Source organism: Bidens hawaiensis, unplaced genomic scaffold (genome assembly GCF_021521415.1).
Source record: "Bidens hawaiensis isolate Kalapana, Puna unplaced genomic scaffold, B.hawaiensis_p1.1 tig00058659_1, whole genome shotgun sequence".
Lineage (NCBI taxonomy): Eukaryota > Viridiplantae > Streptophyta > Magnoliopsida > Asterales > Asteraceae > Bidens > Bidens hawaiensis.
The window spans coordinates 1-25,320 of NW_027500554.1; the positions used below are offsets into that span (position 1 = coordinate 1).

The 25,320-nt window shown below is 36.6% G+C and overlaps 2 protein-coding genes and 3 pseudogenes across 2 annotated transcripts; 2 read left to right on the forward strand and 3 right to left on the reverse strand.

Annotated features, from left to right (window-relative positions):
• Positions 1-1,354: 1,354 nt before the first annotated feature.
• On the reverse strand, positions 1,355-2,479 carry LOC143602330 (uncharacterized). Its single transcript, XM_077079481.1, has one exon. The coding sequence runs from the start codon at positions 2,477-2,479 to the stop codon at positions 1,355-1,357; it is 1,125 nt and encodes a 374-aa protein (XP_076935596.1).
• Positions 2,480-3,406: 927 nt separating this feature from the next.
• On the forward strand, positions 3,407-4,111 carry LOC143602334 (PRA1 family protein D pseudogene; annotated as a pseudogene).
• Positions 4,112-7,488: 3,377 nt separating this feature from the next.
• Positions 7,489-10,800, reverse strand: LOC143602335 (DNA-directed RNA polymerase V subunit 7-like). The gene is made up of 2 exons (XM_077079482.1): positions 10,711-10,800; positions 7,489-8,071 (listed from the first exon to the last, which is right to left on the reverse strand). Exon 2 carries the CDS (start codon positions 8,051-8,053, stop codon positions 7,523-7,525), a length of 531 nt encoding a protein of 176 aa, XP_076935597.1. The 5' UTR covers positions 8,054-8,071; positions 10,711-10,800; the 3' UTR covers positions 7,489-7,522.
• Positions 10,801-16,503: 5,703 nt separating this feature from the next.
• Positions 16,504-17,860, forward strand: LOC143602336 (uncharacterized; annotated as a pseudogene).
• Positions 17,861-21,320: 3,460 nt separating this feature from the next.
• LOC143602337 (DNA-directed RNA polymerase IV subunit 7 pseudogene) lies at positions 21,321-24,240 on the reverse strand (annotated as a pseudogene).
• Positions 24,241-25,320: the final 1,080 nt, after the last annotated feature.

A 25,320-nucleotide genomic window follows, 5' to 3' on the forward strand; every position in this document is an offset into this window, starting at 1 on the left:
GTGGTGGAGCGATTGGAACATATACGGCACAACCAAAAATCCTTAGATAGGAAATATTTGGTTCCTGACCAAAAACCAATTTTAATGGGGATGAAGTATGATAACTCGTTGGTCTGATGCGAATTAGTGTTGCTGCATGTAAAATCGCATGCCCCCAAGAAGTAACTGGTAGTTTTGATTTCATAATCATCGGTCTTGCAACCATTTGAAGTCGCTTGATAAGCGATTCGGCAAGCCCATTTTGTGTATGTACATGAGGTACAGGATGCTCTACACTTATCCCAATAGACATGCAATAATCATTAAATGATTGGGATGTAAATTCACCAGCATTATCCAGTCGAATTTTCTTGATGGGGTGATCTGGAAAATGTGCTCTTAGTCTTATCAACTGAGCAAGTAGTCGTGCAAATGCCATATTACGACTTGATAGTAAACACACATGTGACCATCTAGTTGATGCATCAATTAGCACCATAAAATATCTAAATGGTCCACTAGGAGGGTGTATGGGTCCACATATATCCCCGTGTATTCTTTCCAAGAAAGTAAGGGATTTGGTTCCCACCTTAATTGGTGATGGGCGAGTAATCAACTTCCCTTTTGAGCATGCAACACATGCAATGTCCTTAGTCACCCTTTGGTTCTTCAAAGAGTGCCCACATGAATCTTCTATAATTTTTCGCATCATTATTGAACCGGGATGGCCTAACCGGTCATGCCAAACCATAAAATTTTCTTTGTCCATAAATTTCTTGTTTATGACCATATTAGATTCAATTGCATTAATTTTAGTGCAATACAAACCGGAGGCAAGTGCGGGTAGCTTTTCTAATACATGTTTTTTACCCGATTTCATACTTGTGATTTGAAGGTACTCATTATGCTCATCACTTATTGTCTCAACATGATATCCATTTAGACGAATATCTTTAAAGCTTATTAGATTTCTTTGAGACAGTGGTGAAAATAAAGCATTGTTGAATTTAAAATTGTGTTCCACCAGGTAACACAATACAAGCTTTTTCAAAACCCTCAATTAATTTTGTACTACCGGATATAGTACTAACGCTTGCCTCTTTTATAACTAAATTAGAAAAATAGTTCGTTTTCTTAAGAATTGTATGTGTAGTTGCACTGTCTATTAAACATATATCTTCGTCATTAATAGGGTGTTTAGTTAACCACTCCATATGCTTCAAATAAAATAAAAGTTGCATAAATAAAACATTTAAGATACTTCAAGCATAAAAAAAAATCCCAAAACATAATGTCTAGTGTGCTTCAAAACAAAACGTAATCTCAAACATAAAGTCTAAAGAAACATCAAGCAAATAACATAACTTAAACCAAATCATTCATATGTAAAAAAATTGGAAGCATCCAACTGGGTTGTATCAGCCAAAATATCACCGGAATCCAAATTAATTGGATCAGCAAGGAAATCATCATAATCCAATTTAGTTGCATCATTAGTAAAGTCACCAACATCCATGTGAGTATCTTCATTAAGGTCTTTTTGACCACCGGATGTATCAACACTTCCATCATCATATGTGAAATGTGTCTCAATTTCTTTTCCTTTGCCTTTGATGGATTGTTGGTAAATCTCCACCAAGTGTTTGGGCGTTCGACATGCACGAGCCCAATGGTTATTACTTCCACACCTATGGCATGCATTCGGTGTAGTTTCGCATTTCTTTTTACCCTTTTCATCATTAGATTTCTTTTCATTACCATGCCACTTTTGGTGGGCTTTTGGGTTTCTAAACTGAACACCATGATGATTCCCCCGGTTACGACCATGACCACGACCACGTTGGTAATCACGACCACGACTGCGTCCACGATTTCCACTTTGGCCATTATATGTTGCCACATTCGCTTCTGGGAATGGGGCTGTACCAACTGGACGGGTCTCATGATTTTTCATGAGAAGCTCATTGTTTTGCTTGGCCACAAACAAACAAGATATAAGCTCTGAATACTTGGTGAAACCCCTTTCACGATATTGTTGCTGCAACAACATATTTGAAGCATGAAAGGTAGAGAATGTTTTTTCCAACATCTCCTTATCAGTAATGTTTTCACCACACAGAATCAGTTGTGACGTGATTCTAAACATTGCTGAGTTATACTCGGTTATAGACTTAAAGTCTTGCAATCTTAAGTGAATCCACTCGTAAAGAGCTCTCGGTAATATTACCGTTTTCTTTTGGTCATACCTTTCTTTCAAATTTGTCCAAAGGACAAGTGGATCCTTAATAGTTAGGTATTCAGTTTTCAAAGCCTCATGGATATGATGGCGTAAGAAAATCATGGCTTTTGCCTTATCTGGGATAGTTGATTTATTTCCTTGTTTAATTGTATCACCAAGATTATTAGCATCCAAGTGGATTTCAGCATCCAATACCCATGACAAATAATTTTTTCCGGTAATGTCAAGAGCTAAAAACTCAAGCTTTACAAGATTTGTCATAGCGAACTATATAATAGCAATACAATTGAGTTAAATACTATGAAAATAAGACGACAACACAAATACTTGTATAATAGATACTATTTTTTAGGTGATGTATGTTAATGAATTCAATCTTGTCATAAATTAGATTTCATAAACTGTGAATATAATTTAGTTTTTAATGGAATGAAATTTGAGACACGATTTATATATCTTTGTTAATATTATAAAATTTATATGTATTCATAATTTAGAAATCAATATTAAAGAAATCAACATAGAAAGTATATTATATTTTCTACCGGAATAACTTTTGTATTTATAAATTCTATATTTATTTTAAAAACTGAACAATAATTTTTTTTGTAAACAGACAATATAAACATATGAATTATTTTGTGATGTATAAAAGAAGAATTAAACCAATCTCTAACACACCCAATATTATATGGATTACAATATGGATTATGTTAGAAGATAGGAGCAAGAATAAATACAAGTTAATTAATGTGGCATACCTTATGATGATTCAACTCCAAAAGCAATTCGTGTTGATAACATGTTTTATAACAAGCCTACTAGCAAGAAGATGAGAAGAGAATTATGAAGAGAATAAGTTTATATTATTAATTGGTGTGTCATACAATGAAATACCAATTGGTATTTATAAGAAGAGAAAATTTAAGGAACAAACCAATCTATATTTGGTGGGTGATATAAGAAACATAATAATATCTATATTATTAATATTATTAACAATTGTCGGTTTGTCACACTAAACTTATTATTATTATTATTATTATTATTATTATTATTATACTACTACCGCCTGCCGACCTGACGGTACCACCACTCACGACGGAATAACCAATACCAATACCAATACCCACAGCGGAGCATACACAGCTCATCTTCAGTAATTTCAATAACCCTAACAACCACAAACCCTTACAACCACCACCACACCTATGGATTCCACCACCACCGCCACGTCATCAATCCGTCCATGGCTATCCTCCTTCCTCTCTCTCTCCTCCATCTCTCTCCCTCCATCTCTCCCAGACCTCTCTCTCCGCTTCCACAACAACCTCCACACTTTTCGTGCCAATTACGTCATCATCTCACTCGTTATCTTTATCCTAACCCTAATTTTTCATCCAATCAAGGCCATAATATTCATCATCATCATAACCTTATGGTTCTACTTCATTGTTGCACGAGACGAGCCATTGGTGTTGTTAGACATCGAGATTGGTGATCGGATGGTTGTGATTGCGTTATCGGTTGTTACGGTTGTTGCGGTAGCGGTGGCTGGGGTTTGGTGGAATTTGTTTGTGTCGGTTTTGATATCGGCGCTTGTGATAAGCTTGCACGCGATATTGATGGCGCCGGATGGTGGCGAGTCGCCGTACGGATCGTTGTTGTCGAGTGTGGAAGAGGACGGAGGTGCGCGAGGTGGTTATGTGCCGGTTTGAGTGAGGTGGTGAAGGAGTGAAGATATTATTTGTCGAACTAAGGGCGCGTTTGGTTTGCAGGAATAGATTGATAGATTGATGATGTTATTAGTTATTGTTAATGTATACATTGATGAATGATGATCATGTTATTATTTGTCAATGAAATTTACTTGATATTGATATGAATTTGATTGTCTTTGTAGCTTGATTGTATTTAGGGGTGCAAACGAGCTGAGTTGCTCGTGAGCTACTTGAGATCAGATCGATAAAAAGCTTGAAATTAGCTAAGCCCGAGCCTGAGCCTAAATGAGCGTAGTATAGCGTTTGTAGGTCGTTTAGGCGTGTTTGGTTTGCAGGTTTTGAATGCAAGTGTTGAGTGATGATTGATGATGTTATTAGTAGTTAATGTATACATAAGAGATTGATTGATTGATTGATGATAATCATGTTTTTCGAATGAAATTTACTTGATATTGATATGAATTTGATTGTCTTTGTGGTATGGCTTGTGATTAGGGGTGCAAACGAGCTAAGCTGCTTACGAGCTATTTGAGATCAAATCAATAAAAAGCTCGAAATTAGCTAAGCCCGAGACAAGCTAAGTTGCTCATGAGTTACTTGAGATCAGATCGACAAGAAGCTCAAAATTAGCTACGCCTGAGACGAGCTAAGCTGCTCATGAGCTCCTTGAGATCAGATTGATAAAAAACTCGAAATTAGCTAAGCTCGAGCCTATAAGTAAAGGTTGAGCCTTGTAGATTGTTTAGGATCGTTGAGCCTTAATAAGCGTAGTATAGCGTTAGGTTTTAACTCTTTTGAACTTCTATGTATTAGTTTCAAACTGCATAGCCTAGCTCGACCTTGAGCTTTGGCTTGTTAAGATACTGTACATGAAGTCATGAACTCAAGCCCGATCCTGAGCCAAGCACAAGCTTGAAAAATGACTCATTACCCGAAATCAAGCTCGGGCCTGGCTTGTTTTATATCCATGCTTGTGATGCGTCTTTTGTCCTGTTTGTGTTCCTGTTTCCGGTCTATCAAACTGGTCCAGTTTCTTTTGATCTTTTCTTGATTACTTCATTGTTTTTCTTTTTCAAATTTAAAATAATATGGCTTCTGGTCTACAGTTTTCAATTTGAAATGGTTTCTGGTTGTAATAGTAGTGGATGGGGTTTGGTGGAACGTGTTTTTGTCGGTTTTGATATCGGCTCTTGTGGTAAGATTGCACGCGATATTGATGGTGCCGGATGGTCGTGAGTCGCCGTATGGATCGTTGTTGTCTGGTGGTGATGAGGATGGCGGTTCGCAAGGTGCTTATTTGTCGGTTTACTGGATATTGATCTGAATTTGGTTATCTTTGTATTCTGTCTTGCGAATATAGGGGTGTAAACGAACTGAGCTGATAAAAAGCTTGAAATAAGCCGAGCCTTATCGAGTTTGAGTCTCAAATAAAGCTTGAGCCTTGTATGGGAAGATGGTTTAGATTCGTCGAGCGTTAACAAGCCTCGTGTAGCATTATGTTTTCACTCTGCGTAGACGAGCTCCAGCCGAAGCTCGAGATCTGGCTCGTTATATGCAGGTTTGAGTGAATTGTTGAAGAGCGGAATCGGTTTGGTTTGCAGGTTTAAAACAGTGTAAATGTTCATTGATGATTGCTAATTGTATTAGTTATTAATGTATACATAATAGATTGACTGATAATCATTGTTCATTTTATTCATCTTTGTAGTCTGGTTTCTGATACATGTTTTGTCCTGACCAATCTGTGTTCCTGTTTCCAGTCTAACAAACTGGTCACGCGTTGTTTATCGTATCTGGTATACAGTTTTCGACATTGTTTTATGTTACTATTTTAGTTATTACTTTCAAAGTTATTAGATACTAGTGCGAGGACAAGACAACTCTGTTCAGATCCATCTTGGTGTCGTTGTGGTGTCGGTTTCCTCTACCCGGGTTCCATTACTTGCTTCAACCACAAAATATGTCGTTATGAGGTCCACGAGCTTGAAACCTTGTGGGTACTCCGGCCCTCAAATCAGTCGGGCATGTAAAATCATTATATGATATGTATGTATAATGCATGTAGCAGTATATATTAGGAGAAAGCTTAAGAGTAGAACTGTAGAAGTGTTGAACAACCTTGTCATTGGTTGTTGACTTTTAACCGGGCGGTACTGAAATTGAGCTAATTTTTGGGTTGGGCCTGTCTTGTTTATGGTTTACACGAGAATGTGCAACAAACCGAATAAACCGATTCGAAACCGAAAAATTCAAATGAAAAAAACCAAACCGAAACTAAACCCAACAGTTTGGTTTTATGTTTCTATAAAAACCAAAAAAACCGAACCGAATTTCTAGATATTTATTTTTTTTATTTATAAGAATTTAATAAATATGTAACTCTTATATTTTATGCCAAATGTATAATAGTTAACTAACCAAATTATATTATACCTAAATTTATTATTTTTGGCCAACCTTTTTTTCGACGTAAAATTTTCAAGTTCAAATTATAAAAACTGAAACCGAACCGAAACCAAAACGAAAACCGGAAAAATCGAAACCAAACGGTTTTAAAATCCAAAAACCGAAGTTTTGGTTTTTGGTTTACTTTTAGCCCAAAAACGCACCACGCACAACCCTGGTTTACACTTTTCATATCGATTTATATTGTTTTGGTTTATAGCTTTCAAGTTATTAACGTTGCTTCAAAATACGGCACCATCAGTGGTAAGTACTTGAGTAACGATATAAGAAGACAACCTGTCCGGGTCCATCTTCGTGGCGTTGTGGTGGCGGATCCTCTTCTCGGGTCCTAATACATGCTTCAACCTCAAAAATCGTTTGAAGCCTCGGACTTGAAACCTCATGGATACTAACACACAAATCAGCCGAGGCCGTAGAATTCATTACACAATGTGTTCTCTTGGATTCATCATTATATTTCTGTTTCAAGCTTTAAATAATACTCCATCCTTCTGATTTACATTTTTAAAAATCCATTTATAATGTTTTGGTTTTTAGCTTCCACATTATTGATTTTGCAATTGATGTCAAGTTCATGTCCGGTCGACCGGTCCCAACATGATAGACACCCTTGCAAGCAAAGTTACAAAATGAACAAACTCCATAAAAGACAACATAATTTGTTGTCTTCCACTCAATACAACTAACAACTTGATATTATAAGATTCCCAAAATATTTCAAAACAACTGAATAAGATGACCACACTTTGCATTGACCCATTGACCAAACAATAGGGCCTTTATAATGGGCACCTGCTTGGTCACGATAAGACCTGTTTAGCAAAGAAGTGCGCTATATAATTTTATACTTTTTTAAAAATAATTAAAATTAAGACGCTAGAGTACATCATTTCTCCTTGGTACATAAAATGTATAACTGACATGCTCAAACCACCAAAGACAATTGTTAAACGAGTCATTTTCATGTTCGATTATTGTGTTATTCACGTCATCTCTAGCCTGTTAAACACGTTAAACACAAACTGACAGCCCTACCAAACAGACTTCAGGTTCCACCATCTTTTTACATTAACAGACCATCAAACTCTGCATAATTATCAGTCAAAAGAAACCCATATTAAACCGGGCCAAGGTAATGTCCCTCCAAGCCGACGACAGCCTGGAACTCCTTCTGCGCCTCCATGTACTTGACCCCAATCACAACACACCTCATGGTCACGTCTTTCTCGATTCTGGACCCCGTTTTCACGTTCAAAAAACACGGGTTTTCTGCAATCTGGTATTGGTAATCAGTCATTTTTTGATTGGATAAATAAAGATTCTCGATTGGTCCACACCTCATGAACACACCATGTTTGAGAATCTTGTGAACCACTCCTTCGATGACTTCACCTCGGAATACCTTGAAGGTCAAGCAAGTGAACTTGACTGGAAATAAAACGTCACCCGAGTGTTCTCTTACTTTCCCTTCTCCGATTTTGTCCAATGTGGTCACCGCTAAAAGGTATCCGAGATCTTTGGTTGCTTTTTTGGCGGAGAAGTCATCTAACAAACGGACCAGAATCGCCTTTTGTAACATCAATCCTTTGATGTCGAGGTTCTCGGCTGGTATAACCACATTCCAGTTTAACTGCACCTTGAGAAACATTTGCCAATCTTACCTCACCTATCATAAAAAAGATAAGAAATCGGTTTAAAATTATTAATTGCATAATGATGAAATATAATTATTGTCCTTCGTTCGAAGTGTGTGTGCGTGTGTTGGGTGGGGGCTGTTTCTGTACGAGCTCAAAACGATCCAAGCCCGAGCCTCAAATAAAGCTCGTTTGGCTATCAAGCTTGAGCCTAGTATGGGAAGATCGTTTAGGCTCGTGGAGCCTTAACGAGCCTTGTGTATATTTAAGTTTCTAGCTCGTTTAGACTTCTGCCGAGTGGCCGAGCTCAAGCTGAGCTTTGGCCCGTTTAAGGTACTAAAACGAGCTCTAGCCAAACTTAAGCTCGTTTAAGGGTTTTCTACTTTTCTCGAAATATATAATCTATTTAAAAAAGTATATAAATTAATAAAAAAATAATTCAGCAGATCCCAAGCCAAACTCGAGCTTAAAAAACGACTGGCGAGCCGAGCCCAAGCTCTCATAAGTCAAAACGAGCCGAGCTCAAGCCTAGTCAAGCTCAGGCTCGGCTCGTTTACACATTACCTTTACAATATGTTCAAACGAGCCGAGCTTGAGCCTGAGCTCTTATTTGGTTATTAACTGCATAATGATGAAAGACAATTATTGTCCTTCGTTTCGACTAGCGTGTGCGTGTGTTGGGTGGGAGCTGTTTCTATAGTACTGTACAATGAGATCTATGGCAACAAAGGGGGGCCAGTTGGTCAACAGTCAATGGAGGTAATAAAAGTCACAACAGAAAAAAAGAATACTGAGTTGAAGCTAAGTATGGCAAAATCAAAATCAATGCATATTTAGTTATTAAGGTTGTGTTATAGATACCAATTAATTTTACATATGTTTTTTTATAAACTGTTTTTTTTCTAAAATGTGGTTGGTTTAATCCTATAAAGAAGTTATTATGGTTATAGTTATTATGCTTCGCAGGTGGTTGCTTCAAACCTACTTTCTTGTAAAACAAGCAACATACCAGTGCGCAAGATGGGTAGGTTAACGGGTCAATTCAAGTGCGGGTCAAAACAGATCGGAACAGTTGGGTTGACTGCATAATTTTTTGTCCATCTTTTTAACAAAAAAATGCATAATGAATTACAGTATTATTATAATTCCAAAAGATGCTTTTACGCTAGTTCTTCGTTTTAAAAAGTGCGCCTCAGGCGGAGGTCCTCGCTGTCTACCCATAAAAGGCGCACTGAAAATGGTCTGAGGCGCGCCTCATATATATTTGTACATCTGGATGTTTGTACAGCAATTTTTTTCGGTTTTTGCGACTCGGTTTTAAACCTTGTTGCTTTTTAAAACCAAGCGTTACTTGTAAATAGAACTATTAAGGAGGTTGTATGCATTAAAGATAAATCCTTAATTATATATCGTATAACGGATATACGGATATTAATCAACACCTTGGTAAAAGACAAGTCTACATAAAAGAAAATTTGTTTTACGACACATTAGATATTCAGTTTGGTTAGCGTTACACTCGCCAGACAAAGAAACAATCATGCACAAAATCAAATTTATAGCATATGAACACATCAAAATATAAGTCCGGAAGAGAAGCATTAACAAAGACATGAACAATGGATGCTGATATTAAATGCTCAAGGTTCTATTCATGTGATTAGATTCCTTGATTCATCTGCAAGTTGCAGTGTGTTTTCATACACACTACCGACAAAGAAAGACCTTATATTGCATGCCTTGACTTTTAGGGATTCTTAAGCTTGAGTCACTCGAGATTGAATCAATAAAAAGCTCAAAACAATCGAGCCACGAATAAAACTCGTTTGGTTATCGAACTCGAGCTTGAGCCTAATATGGGAAGATCGTTTACGCTCATGGAGCCTTAACAAGCCTTGTGTATTTTACTATTTATTAAGTTTCTAACCCTTTTGGACTTCTATGTATTATATATATATATTTTATGAGACCGGGTTGAAAAATAAATTTTTTTGGTTTTTTTACTTTTTTCCGCGTCTTTTTTGTTTTATAATTTTTTTTTATTTTCTTAAAAAGAAATTTTTTAGTGGTCTATAATGGTTCTCAAAGTTCTCGATTTCAAAATGGTTCTCACATGATCCTATATATATAAAAAAAAACAACTGAGCCGAACCCGAGCCAAACTCATGCTAAAAAACGACTCACGAGCTGAGCTCGAGCTCGGCACAAGCTCTCGTAAGTCAAAACGAGAGCTCGAGCTCGGCTTGTTTCCACATTACCTTTACAATTAGTTCAAACGAGCCGAGCTTAAGCCTAGTCAAGCTCAAGCTCGGCTCGATTGCACATTACCTTTACAATTAGTTCAAACAAGCCGAGCTCAAGCTCTCGTAAGTCAAAACGAGCTGAGCTTGAGCCTAGTCAAGCTCATACTCGGCTCGTTTACACATTACCTTTACAAGCCGATCTCGACTAGTCAAGCTGAACAATGTTATAAAAAAAATGAAGTGTACTTATTCTACTAACAACTAATTTACGATCGAATCTTATATACATTATAACAACAAATGAGTTGAAATACATTACGAATTGATCACATATTACACTTATTTTTGCCCTAATTTGACGAGTATATATATATATATATAGCTAAAAATCGGAAATTAAAGTATTGAATTGAGAAAATGATACTTACTAAAGAGTTTAGTGAGAGATATTAGGGTTCACGGTGAGCTAGTGGCAGCGTGTAGCCGTTTCCGTAGGGTTTTTATCGCCGACTCACGGACATGAGTCAGTGTGTGTTTATTATTTTTTTAGTCAAACGGAGTAATGATAACAATTTTAGTTTTTGTCAATGACTTTCTTTACGGGAGGTCGTTAATTAAAATTCGCCTTCTTTTAGCATTTTGTTTTAAGGAAAATTCTCAAAATAGTCCATTTATAGTTAGTGTTTCCAAATTTGTCCCCCATAATTCAAGTTTTTAATTTTATTCCTTTGTTAAGCGAACACCGACGACATGATAGCGAACACCGGCGATGCGTTACCGAAACAAATAAGATAACGACACGTGGCCGGAATCTGGCAGGAATAGGTCGTCGCGATGTGTTCTTCGGCCCAGACGATGTGTTATTATTAACTAGGTCAACGACGGGATGCCATACCTGACACCCGTGCTCACATCGCCCGCGAAGACCTACCGGATCTCATGGCCGGCGACTTGTTGGGTATAACATAGGGTTGACGATGCGTTATGTTGCTAACGTAGGGTAGCTGCTATGCGTTATCACTAACGTAGAGTCCCGACGTCATGTTATATAACCTAACATGTCGTTTCAGCGTTATCACTAACGTAGAGTCCCAGCGTCATGTTATCACTAACATAGGGTCCCCGCGTCATGTTATCACTAACATAGGGTCCTAGCGACCTATTCCGGCCAACTTGTGCCATGTGTCGTTATCCAATTTGTTTCGGTAATGCATCGTCGGTGTTCGCTATCATGTCGTCGGCGATGAGATACCAAAGAGATAAAGTTGGAAACTTGATTATGGGGGACAAACTTGGTGTCACACCCCGACCAAAGGCGGAACATGTCGGGGTACAACGTGATTGGACAAATACACAAGACACTATTTAAAGTGACAATATTCATTTAACTCATTTTATTTCAACAAATCGATAAACAACACTTCTCGTCTACACAAACAAACTGAATACAAGTAGTAATTATATTGTTCGTTTTGCTAATATCCTAAAGGTCTTGGTAACGTTTTCCGTCAAGCACTCGAGTCAACAAAAGTCAAACCTGTAACATTTCATAAAATAAAGTTTGTCAACACAAAGGTTGGTGAGCAATTCATAAGTTTGAGCATATAAGTGTATAGTATGAAAATCCACAAAACTTGTATACAAAACAATAAATAAGAGCTATAAACTAGAATAAATAATTATCGCTAAACAAGTTAGCGACACCTAGCTATTGGCAATTAGTCTAGGATTTTATGACAGTTGCTAATAAGCTTACATTAGCACCACCTAACTACAAGGGGATGCCGAGTAGTCTATGATTTATAGTTATCGTTAATAGCATACGTTAACGACACCTTGCCATTGCCAAATGGTATAGGATTTATAGTTTCACCATCCGAAAGCTGTAAACACATAGTCAAATAAGCATACAACACCAAATCGAGCAATTATTCAAGTAAGGTATACAATCACGTTTGTGGGTTAAAGATGCAAGTAATTAAAGCATTTAGTTTGATAAGTATGAAATGTCACCCCAAAACGAAAGATGGAAAAAGGGGTATGAAAGTACTCACCTCGATTGATGAACCGATAAATAAATAGATAAATAAATGAAGCTCGAACGGTAAACGAATAGATCCGACTTGAAACGATAAACACCTTAGCTAAAATAAATAATGTAATATATATTAATGAACTTGAAGTCATAATGAAACTATATTGGAAACATTGAATGAGACGGTTCGGTTGTTAATCGGGTTACCGGTTGATTTGTTAACGATTAAGGACTCACACTTAATTGATAATTAAAATAAAAATAATATTATTTTATTAAGGCTTTTAATTAGCTAAACTAATATTAAAAAGGACAAGACAGGTTTTTAATCAATGGTTCGGTTTTATAAAAAACTGAATTGATAATCAAGTTTATAATAATATTATTAATGATAATGATAGTAATGATAATAATAGTTTTAGAACATGTTATGAATATATATATATATATATATAGATATATAAGATAATAATGATAATAAAAATGATAATAATAATAATAACAATAATTATTATTAATAATACTAATAATATTAGTTTAAGAATAACGATCTTAGTATTAGTTAAAATGTTGTTGATAAAAATAATAATAATAATAATAATAATAAATAATATTGATAGTAAATAATGATATTATACTCGATGTCGGTTTGATTTCTAAACGAATTCATAAAATAGCTATAATGATATTATTGCTAATAATTGATGATAATAATATGAAGATAATAATAAGATGATCTTTAATAATATTAATTACTTTAATATTGATAATAATAATAGTTTTGTTAAAAGATAATAGTAATAATAATAATATTAATAATCTTGTTAATAATAATAATAATGATAATACTATATCTAGTTAATAATAATAATAATCTTTACATATTTAAGTTAACACTAATAGTAATAATAAATTTATTAAGTATAACAAGAAACAATACCAAAAACCGATCTAGGATGACCCGAACCCGAGACCTCTAATTTAACAAACGTACCAACCAAACCGAACCAAAATAACTAAACCCAAGAACTTATTATATCCATTTCTCGGGTATTCATCTTTTACCCAATTCATACCAACAACGCAAACCCGATTCGTTTCAAAGTATTTGACCAAAAACATAACCGATACTACCAAGCCAATTATTAACAATCTAATTCTGACAAATCGATATATGAAAGATTAACAATACCAAACCCCAAATTATATACCTTTTTCGTGTTCATGAGTCGTGGTTCGATATCGGGAAGCAAACGAACCGAACCCGCTGGAGACGAAGCAACAACAACCGCCGGAAAACGAAGGCTGAGAGAGAGAGAGAGTTGCGAGAGAGAGATAACACGGAGAGAGAGAGAGAGAGAGAGAGAGAGAGAGATAGAGTGAGCCGAGAGAGATAGAGAGAAAGCCGAGAGAGATAGAGAGAGAGAAAGCCGAGAGAGACAGAGAGGTAGAGAAAGAGAGAGGGAGCGACTGAGAGAGAGAGTTGCGGGACAGAGTGACCACGGCGGCCGGTTTTCCAGTCGCCGGAAAAGTGAATGAGGGGAGGCTCGCCGGAAAACGAAGGGAGAAAGGGGAGGGTGGTGGCTGAGGTGAACAGGGGAGAGTGAGGTGGTGGTGCGGTGGAGAGGTGGTGGCCGACAGCTTCTTCGCCGGAAATCGGTTGGGGGGGGGGTGTGGCGGCTGGTGGTTATAATAAAAATAGGGTTAGGGTTTTTAATATATATATGGTATATAAATGTTACATTTTAGTCTCTCAAGTTCTAATTGTTTTACAAAAATGGTATAAAACTTAATAAAAGTTAATATAGGTTCAAAAATGGCAAAGATTACCCCTTACAACTTATAAACTAATTTTTATGTTAAATGAACAACGATTTGTACACGCCTACATGATGGGTTTGAAGTATAACTTATTAAAATAAAGCGTGAAAGAAAATCGAAATCCGAATTTAACGAATGTCACACTTGGAAACACTAACTATAAATGGGCTATTTTGGGAAATTTCCCTTCGTTTTAAGTTGAGTCGGGTTTTTCTTAGTTATATACGCTTTCATATTTAATAAAATTTTGGCTAAAAGCATACATGTACTGTAATACGCCTTTTTGTGGGAATTTGGACCCAATGAGTTGTTTTTCAACGAACACCGGGATTAATTTGATCAAGAACGATCTCATATTTTTCATTGTTGCATCATTCTGAATAACTATATCATGGGTTTATGTAGCAACATGTATAGTAGTTATTCAACTATTCAAAATTGTAACTGGTTAATACATACTATATGCACCCAAAAAATTTCCTTATAAAATGAAGTCATGACTAGGGATGAGATCGGTATTAGACTGGTACCGAAAATATCAGTACCAATTTCCAAGAAAAATGGGTACAAAATATTGTACAAAATCTATCAGCACAACATCAATACTTGTTTTATCTCGATGTAATATCGGTATCAAATTTTAAGTAATTAAAGTGAGTATAGAATATCGTTGTGAATCTATATGAACACCAATACCAATACTCGAGTTCAAATGCTCATCGTTAGTATACCTATTTAAAATCTTATGACATACATAGACAAAGACAATAAAAAAAAGTATCGATGACATACATACCGCTCCATTAATGATGATGTCAAGTTATAGTACATCATTTAATAAAGCTCCAAATATAATAATCTTCTTAAATGAACACACATGTTTATTCAAAATAACTAAAATATTTGAAAATAGTAACCAACCTTCATGTATATCCATCATCATTTAACACTAGCAAAATCCCAATAAACCATTAATACTGGTATCGGTTCACGAATATCTTAATGTTCTTTTTATATTTTATAGAGTTGGTGGTGTAAACTGGCTGAGCCAAGCCCAATCTCAACTAGATTTGAGCTTGGCTCATTTTGACTTGTAATAACGTATGCTTGAGTTCTGTTCATGTAAAGTTATTTTTCTAAATCTTGAGTTTGGCTCATGAGTTGTTTTTTCAAGCCTGACTCGTTTTTTATTACTTATATTAACTAATTTTCATATGTTTTAAATTATTTTTATATACCTTGAGAAAAACCTTAAACAAACAAAAGCTCAACCGTGTAATGTGAAATTAAACATACAAGTCCAAAATAGTTCAAATTTAAAAATCCACAATGACTGTCAAGCCTAAATGAATTTTTCATACAAAACTCGAACTCATACTCAATAGCCATACCAGTTTTATCTGAGACACAAGCTCGAAAAACCAGCTCGTTTTGAACTTTTTATCTACCCGAACTCCAGTAACTCACAAACAGCTAGGCCCATTTGCACCCAAACATAAACATAAAATATATACTTCATTAAATTATTATTTTTCACATAAAATTATATATATATACTAGTTTTTATCCCCCGTATTACGGGGGTTGTTTTATATAACTTGTTCTAATATTTATTTATTTTTAGAATTTATATTTTTTTTATTGTTTGAAAGTTAATAATATACTTATGGTTTGATGATAAATTGTTTCACAAATAAATGAGATGTTTTAACCTGGTTTAAAAGATATATGGTTTTGATGAGACCCTAAACCCGTTTATTTTTTTTGCTATAAAATTGGTTTTTGGTTTTTTAATTATAAATAATATTTATGAAAGTTAATAATATACTTATGGTTTGATGAGACCCAAGAACCGTTTATTTTTTTATTATCAAATTGGTTTTTCAATTTAAATAATATATATTTTTTAAAATAAATAAGATATTAATTTTTATTATATCCTATTTTATAGGATTTTTACATCAATAATTTGTTGAGAATAATTTATAATTTAATGAGGTGTTATAACCCTTAAGGAATATCTGGGTTTGGTAAGACCCATACCCATGAATTCGGGTCAAATGCATGAGAAGCCTTTATTTAAAAATCAAGCAAATCTGGTGACTCCAAAAAAAGGGGGCGACCACATCGCGACACGTAGGATTTTTATGTCTTCGTTTATATATATTATAGATATATATATATATATTTCGAGATCTGGATTTTAGTTTATTTCCAAAATAAAATTTTTGTGACCACCCGTCTAACCGTCTTCACTTCTAATTTTGACCCAACAGACAAAAACCCCTTCATCAACATCTCTATACATACAAAACAAAACAAAACAAAACAAAACAAAACAAAACCACCCTCTGTTTCTTCATCTCCATCCAAAGATGAACCATAACAACATTTTCCAGCAATATCTCACACTCATCCTCACACTCTTTCTCTCAATTCCACCAACTCACCAACAACAATTAGCCAACACTGATCTCAATGCACTTCAACAAATCACATACTCGCTCACCGACGTCAACTCCGGCAAGTTTTTCGCCTCGTGGAACTTCACCTCCCCAGAAAATGTTTGTTCGACTTTCTCCGGAGTCACCTGTTCCGTCATCGGTTCTCAATTACGAGTAACCGCATTGTATTTAGGAACTGGACTCTCCGGCTCACCGGGACTCGCCGGAACTCTACCGGAATCAGTGTACCAGCTCACCGAGCTGACACAACTGATCTTGTACGCTGGAATCGTCACCGGATTCATCCCATTAGAAATTGGTCGCCGGTTAAAGAACCTCAGAGTTGTTTCTTTAACCGACAACCGGATCACCGGGACGATTCCAGCGTCTTTCTCTGAGCTTCAATTTCTTCACACACTGGATCTTAGCCACAATAAGCTCACAGGAAACATCCCACCAGAGCTGACATCATTACCAGATCTCAAAGTACTGGTACTCTCCTACAACAAACTCGTCGGAGAACTACCAAACTTCTCTGACGAGTCGAAGCTTATACATTTAGATATAAGCAGAAATAATCTCACCGGAACGTTGCCTGGCAACGTTCCGGTGACACTTGTCGTTATCTAGTAACGGTCTGTGGGGACCGGTACAGTTTATGATGTCATCTAATTTAATTTATCTTGATTTAAGCATGAACAAATTTAGTGGGCCCATACCGGAAATATTATTCACATCTTCTGTCACCTCATTATTCCTCCAACGGAATAATTTCTCTGGTGTGCTTACAGCATCTTCTTTTTCACGGTCAAGTTCATTGGTCTACGGTCCTGGAATGACCGTAGACCTAAGCCACAACTTTCTCAGTGGCGAGATACCGAGTTTTTTAAACACGGTTGAGACGCTGTTCTTGAATAATAACCATTTTCCGGTGAGGTGCCTGAAACTTACGTCAGCAATGTGTTTGCCGGAATGATGAGGACTTTGTATTTGCAGCATAATTATTTGACTGGGTGTCCGGTGGAGAGCAGTATGGTGTTGCCGGGTGGGGCGGCGTTATGTTTAAGTTATAATTGTATGGTCCCGCCCGCGGTGGGGCTAACTGCGTGTCCGGCGAGTGCAGGTGGACCGGTTTCGAGGCCTTTTAGACAATGTGAGGGGTTTAGGAGTGGGAATATTATGGGGTAGTATGATTATGTTGTATACATGTGTCTATACATACATGTAATTGATAATGATATAATGATGTATGAAATATGTATAATGTATAATTTTATTTCTTTTAAGTTGATTACTTAAAGTTGACCAAAATGTGTTACAAAACTAGTTCATATGACTTGGTAAAGTGTTAGATTTTATGACAGTCGATCAGGTGTTGGTTAGTTTAGACATGTTTTTTTTAACTCAACGTACTTAAGGCATCTGGAAAACAGCTGGTGAAGGGTATCATGTAGTTTGGGTACTTTTTGAACACTAGTTCATATGATTTGGCAAACTAATTTGGATTAAGAAATCGGGTAGTAGCGTCCGAATGTGAAAAAAGTGAATTTTATTGTTTAGTGTGGAAAGATGATTTGGGTTTTCTGCAATATCGTCTTATATGATTCAAGTACTATGAAATTGGGCGATTTGGGTGCTTCTCCAAGAACCATGAATACCCTTTCGATTACAAATATTTAGTAAAATTTCGGCTAGTCATTTGGTGGCAGGGTTATACAATACTATTAATGTGAAAATTAATATCTGATCGATCATTTTTCAAAAGTGGGTTCGTGCTAAACACAATCTTAGACCAACATCATCCCACGATTGCAACATCCCAAATAGTGATTGTGGTTATGATATATCGTATGTTTAAATTTAAGTGAAGGGTTTTATTTACATCGAATATTTTAAATTTAATGTGTTCATTTATTGCGATGAAATATTAGTAAAAAGACTTTATTTCAACAAATTCGTCAGTCAAGTATGGTTATTATTTGGCAATGTGAAATCTATATCTATAAATAACACTACAAGATAAAAAAAAAAAAGTAAATTTTTTTTGTCATATGTCACTCTCTAGTACATCTTCGCTCTTTCTTCCGTCTCTTTAGTTCACGGTGGCTTTTCAGAAGGAAAACCATGTAACATGTCTTATTCGCTCTGCCAATTTGGTACTTAACATGATATTCGAATAACATCTCTTCCACAAGAGAGGTTTAGGTTTGTACGGACGTGATGAAAAAAAAAAAGAGAGAAATGAAAAAGAATATTGAAATACAAAAACAACGTAATCCTTCTAATGTTTAACACCCATGTACACTCCTTATAACATTTATAGAAATTATGCAATTATTGAAAGAAATTAAAAAAAAAAAAAAGATGTGACACAAGAGTTATATCTTCCTAAATAAACACCCAAACCCACTCCTTGAAACATTTATAGAAAATAATATATCCTTTTCAATTCTTACTGGATGCACGTCAATGGGACCCTCCAATAAGTCTATTGGAATTAGTTCTGTATCAATGAAATCTCATCATCCATACATAACGAATTAATGTGGTATATTCATATCATACTATATGAACAGTAAGAATTAGTAGTGTGTTTCAGGACCATAGCTTTCATTGTTTGTGTAAAACTTACACTTACACAACTCATCAATTGGGTTCTGCAAATACACTTGCTGACACATGGGATTTAACGTCACATGATATATGACTACAAGGAGTACGTGAGAAAATGACATGTCACAAAATTAAATGTTAATTTTTAAAAATATTAAACACAATTCATTATTTCATTTTATTTGCAAACCATTTTTTAATAGTCAACGAAATCTTCAAATGGGCTACTGGAATACACTTGTCATTCTATCCCAAAAAAACCCTCATTTAAGGTCAACGTCCATGAACACTTGCCAAAAGGCACGACATCGCGGTGAGATAAAACGATTAGATAAAAGGTGAGAGCTCATGAGAATAAGGTGATGAATATTGTTAATAGGTGGTGATTGTCCTCTTTGCCAATCTTGTTTCGTATATGATTTACATCCTCTTTCGGTTATGATTCTTCGGTGTAATTTGATTCAATGAAATAGTAATACACTAATTCGATTGCCCTATTTCAATTATCACTTTGTGCATTGTAGTGTCAAATTGAGTATATTATCATAGGTTCTAACTAGATTTAGCTTTCATGTGCCAATTTTTACTTGGAAATATACACTTAATAATGAATTATGTGTTACTAGAGAACAAAATACTTTCTTTTATAGTAAGGTCGTATACATATAAACTTAATGACGTGGCGTACAAGTGGCGCCTATGTGGTCAACAAGACCGATTTTCTCATCAGAAGAGACGTTGGTAGAACCTTATTTCAACTCGTGAAAACAAAGATTATTGGCCCATCACATAATCATCCGACATAAAGGTGCACAAAGCGGTTAACCATTAACCGGTAATTTTACTAACCGGTTTTCTTTTGGCGCAAACTAAACGAGGAGACCGGTTTTTCAAGACGGGTAGTAACCTATTTGACCGGTTAGACCGGACCGGTTAACCGGAAAAAACCCGATTTAATAAAATATTAATAAAAAATCAGTTAACCGCTTCAGTTAACTGGTTTTGAAATCAATAATATAAACTGGTTACTAACCGACGGTTAGGATCAGTTAGTAACAAGTTAGGATTGGACCGGTTAGTAACCAGTTACATTTTCGAGTACGAACCATTTAGAAACCGGTTAACCAGGTTCTGTGTGCACCTCTAATCCGACGCATTTGCCTCTAGCCAAGAATACAAGATTTTGGTACACAATTTGTCACAAAATACTAAAAACAAGCGAAACTGTCAAGTCATGTCAAGTCGATAACTTAATTTGATCAGCATAGCGCTTGCATTTGTCAGCATAGTGAATGGTGAATAACTTCATTTGATCAGCATAGTGTCAAGTCGTTAAACCAAGTGCTTGCATCGCCTCAGTCACAACCAGTGTTGTAAAACTCGGCCTAGGCGGCCGAGTACTCGGTGCCTAGGCGCTCCTCGGCACTTCACTGCACCGCTTTTCTTCTCCAAGGTCAAAAAACTCGGAATCGGACCTAGGCGGTCCGACTCGGACCTAGGCGGCTCTACTCGGCCTAGGCGGTCCAACTTGGTATTAACAAAATTTTGACTTTTATTAAAAAAAATCAAGTTTTCTAAGAGCCCACCACTGTTTTTTTCCTTTTCACGCTAACACGCAACCTGATTTCTGTTCTAAACTCGCAACCACCATTGTTATCATCCGATTCGAAGTTCTCAACTCACAAAGCTCTTATTTAAGTTCGATTGAGGTACATAATTCATTAGCTGGGACATGTTCTTGAACTAATATGTACGTGTTATTGATTGTTTTTGTATTTTTCATTTGTATTTTGTAGAATATTTAGTAAACTTTCATATTTGACATATATATAATCTCCGAAAAATGAATTTCTTTGTAAAATACCATATCTGAGTACTCCCCGAGTACACCCCACCTAAACCGAGTACTCGCAACTCCTTAGTCGACCGCCCTGGGAGCGCCTAACGACTTTTGCAACCATGGTCACAACTATCACACTCTAACTCAGGTCAAACGGCTCAATCACCATATCAACGGTCCAACAATTTGATGCACACATTATACAATTTAGAAGTTTATGTACCATAACATTAATGAATTTGAAAGTTATAAACCAAAATAAAATGTATACCACAAATCATTATGTTTTCCCATTCTTCTTGTAGTCAGTAGTCATATTAAAATGGATACATGTAACAGTAGAAACATGTTAACATTTAATCTACTAGCCCTAACTTAAGGTAAAGTAACTATAACTTAACTTCCCAAAACGCATATAACTTTCACTTTGACTTTCGACGTAACCTTTACGAGAGTATAAACGATCACAACTTCCTACTTTACTCCATTCACCAAAATCTATACACCTATCATAAACAAACTACAAATCGAACCCATCTAAACCGGCTGTAGAAACCGGCCCAAGCAAGTCACCATCAATACTTGCCAAAACACAAATGTCACAAGTCATCTGCCTCCACCTAGTTGCCATAACCACAAACCTTATGACCACACCCTCTTCAATCCTCGACATATCATCACTTAAAAACAAGCGTTTTCCCTCGTCAACCAAGTAATAATTCGGCATCTTTTGAGTCGATAGGTAAACAAGCTCCATGGGCCCGGATTTCAAGAAAACCCCAGTCCGGGTCACCATGTGCACAATGCCAAACATGACTTCACCTTTCATGGGTAACAGGGTGCGACAGTTGAACGCTACTGAGAAGTGGATGCATTTTGTGGAATCGTGACTCTTTTCCTTGCAAATGGTTTTTAGTTTGGTGACTCCGAGAATGTAACCAACTCCCTCTAACGCTTTGTATTTTGTTAACCGTTTCAAAAGGTTGGTTACGACTAAACGTGTCGGGACTGTCCCGTTTGAGTCGATGTCTTTCGTTGGAATCACTACTTGATGGACACATTCCACTTCTAGAAACATTGTTTCTCTCTGCATAAAGCCATAAACGAACACGATCAGTAGCTCCAAGGATCACTCTTTTTTAGTCAAATTTTCCATAATTAACGTTAGCGTATAAGATATCACTAATCTCATTAAAAAACCCGAAATGATACTTGATGTATAACCTAACAGTAGTGAGTAGACCATACATACCATGTTTATTTTAACCTAACAACTCCAAAAACCAGTAAACATTAATTATTTAAAGTACAAGCCAGTGACTTTAAACCGAATTAGTGAACATGCCATGTTCTTCCTCCTAATATTTGTGAACTCTCATTAATAGAAAATTATGGTAAGTTTGTTTGTTACTACAGATTTATTACAGTCAAAAGTGTAAATGCATATCGTCCATCAAAATCAAGTCCAAATTGCCAATGATTCAATAAACTCGCTTTCGTAATTCAAAAACAAAAAAGGATTCCCAATAATATTTTTCTAGGTGGTGTTTTGTACTCTAAAACTAAATGAAAAACAATGAAATCATTCTAAATGCTACTCAGTCTCAGACACTCTAAATTTCTAATAACTAATTTGGATGTGCAGTCTGAAAGTGATTTATGCAACTTAAAATAAGTTAATTATAGCTAGATATAGGCTATGTTGTCAAAAGCCCTTCGGGCGTATGGAAAGCGCCATACTGCCATCCAGGCGATCCAACGACTATCGAGTGAGATTCCAGCCAAATTTTGGTCGGCTTATGGTGAGATTCCGCCAAATGCTAATTAATTCAGGCAAAAATCTACAAATTCCAGGCAAACTAGTCTAAACATCCAAAAATTGCATACAACCATCCTAAAGGACATCCCTAAACAAGCCTAAAACGTGTCTTAACACCCACAAAAAAAGTCGTATGGTTATGCTATGCGCCTCCACCTCGCTTATCTCGGGCCCTCGCTCTTTATTGTTCTAAAACGTGTTGTTCCAGACACGCTAACCGGCCCACGCCAAACCATCCCAGGCCCATCACGTGAGAGATAAATCAGCCTCATTCAGCGACAAGGAGATTGGCGCTTAGGATCGGTTTCGAACTCACGACCTCTAGGTTATCGTTCCAAGTCTTACACCCCCTTAACCACCTCAGTTTCGAACCTTCACTTTTTAAGTGTCATGCGCCTACGGCCAAGGCTCACCATTAGCCCCTTATAGGCAAGATGCAGTACTAATTTTACCTCAATATAGGTTTTCTTACAACAAATTCTTACATGATTCTCCATATATATATAATAATTATATAAACCCTAATTTAGCTAAAATTTCCCCCAAATACTTGATGATAAGCAGCTAAATTTTCAGCAAATATTTATACATCTCACATGAAATTATTCGAATCTAACACTAGCCTCTCAAGTTCAAATTCTACATAATTTCTCATTCTTAATAACCTAAATTCACAATTTAAAAACTTCTATAGAACAACATAAACCTAGCTAAACAAAATCAAACAACTGGTAACGCTTAATTTCATGAAATACGATAGATTCGTGAAAAATAACATGACGGAGAGTTGTAATTTGAACCAAATCGATCGATTAATATTACATATAATTATATAAATCATCGGTACAGCAAACGACCTGCAGCCGAGCTTAGGCTCATTTAAGGTTTATCTCAAAATAAAACGAAACAATTAAAATTGCATTTAAACTAATTAACAAATAACAAGCAAGCCGAGCCGAGCCTGAGCTTGAAGAAACGATTCACGAATCACGAGCCGAGCTCAAACTTATAAAAAGAGCTCAAAATAAGCCGAGCCGAGCTCGGTATCAGGTCAACTCACATCAATATAAACCCTAACCTCTCAAATTTTCGTTCATAATAAACTACACAGAATCAAAAGCAAATCGGATAATAGTTTTCATATAGAATAATAGAAATGGATCTGAAATATAAGAAATAATAATAATAATAATAATAATAATAATAATAATAATAATAATAATATCCTATCCAACTAACCTGAGATTGGTGCCGTTGGTGGTGAGATGTAGCAGAGCAATGTAAACTGTAATTTAAGGAGTAATGAGATTCAAATTATTATTATTATTATTATAAAGAAACAAAAAAGGTGTGTTGTATGGTAATGCTAATGCTACCGTGCGCACTCGGAATTGCATCGTCACACGCTCGAGGTGTTTCAGATTCCTTAATAAGATGAAGATGGTTTAATCTAATCTAATCTAATCTAATCTAATTATACTAAGGTGCTGTTTGTTTTTGCAGACATAAACTGTCTGCAAGCTGATTTCATCTGTTTTCATGTCTGCAACTGAAGATGTGGTCTGAAGATCTGCAAGCTGAAAATATAAGACTGTTTGTTTTTATAAGCTGATACTGTCTGCATAACTGTCAAACTTATCTCACAAGATAGAAGTCATTTATTCAAGTTACATCTAGTTTTTAGTCTTTGCTTGCCATGCCGATTTGGTTTTGGTGGGTGGTGGAAGGTGGTGGTGGTGGATGGTGGTAGTGGCGGCGGACGGTGGGTAGTGGCGGTGGATGGTGGTGGTGGACAATGGGTGGTGGTGATGGATGGTTTTGGTTGGTGGTGGACGGTGGTGGTGATGGATGGTGGTGGTGGTGGGTGATGGATGGTGGTGGTGGCGGTGATGGATGGTGGTGGTGGTGATGGATGGTGGTGGTGATGGATGGTGGGTGGTGGACGGTGGTGGTGATGGATGGTGGTGGTGGTGGCGGACGGTGGTGGTGATGGATGGTGGGTGGTGGACGGTGGTGGTGATGGATGGTGGGTGGTGGACGGTGGTGGTGGCGGTGATGGATGGTGGTGGTGGTGGCGGTGATGGATGGTGGTGGTGGTGGGTGATGGATGGTGGTGGTGGCGGTGATGGATGGTGGTGGTGGTGGCGGACGGTGGTGGTGATGGATGGTGGGTGGTGGACGGTGGTGGTGATGGATGGTGGGTGGTGGACGGTGGTGGTGGTGGTGGCGGTGGATGGTGGTGGACGGTGGCGGCGGGGTACGGGGGTGGTGGTGGCGGCGTACGGTGGGTGGTGGTGTTGGCGGACGGTGGTAGGAGCAGTGGATGAGAGGGTGGCTGCAAAGGGAGAAGAGTAGGGTTTTTTTGTGAAGATGTTTTAAGCAAGATTTCCTTGCTTTTCTTTTAAGATGAAAGAAGATAACTTCAGATCTGTTTTAAGAAAAAAAACAAACAGTCTTCAAGGGTAA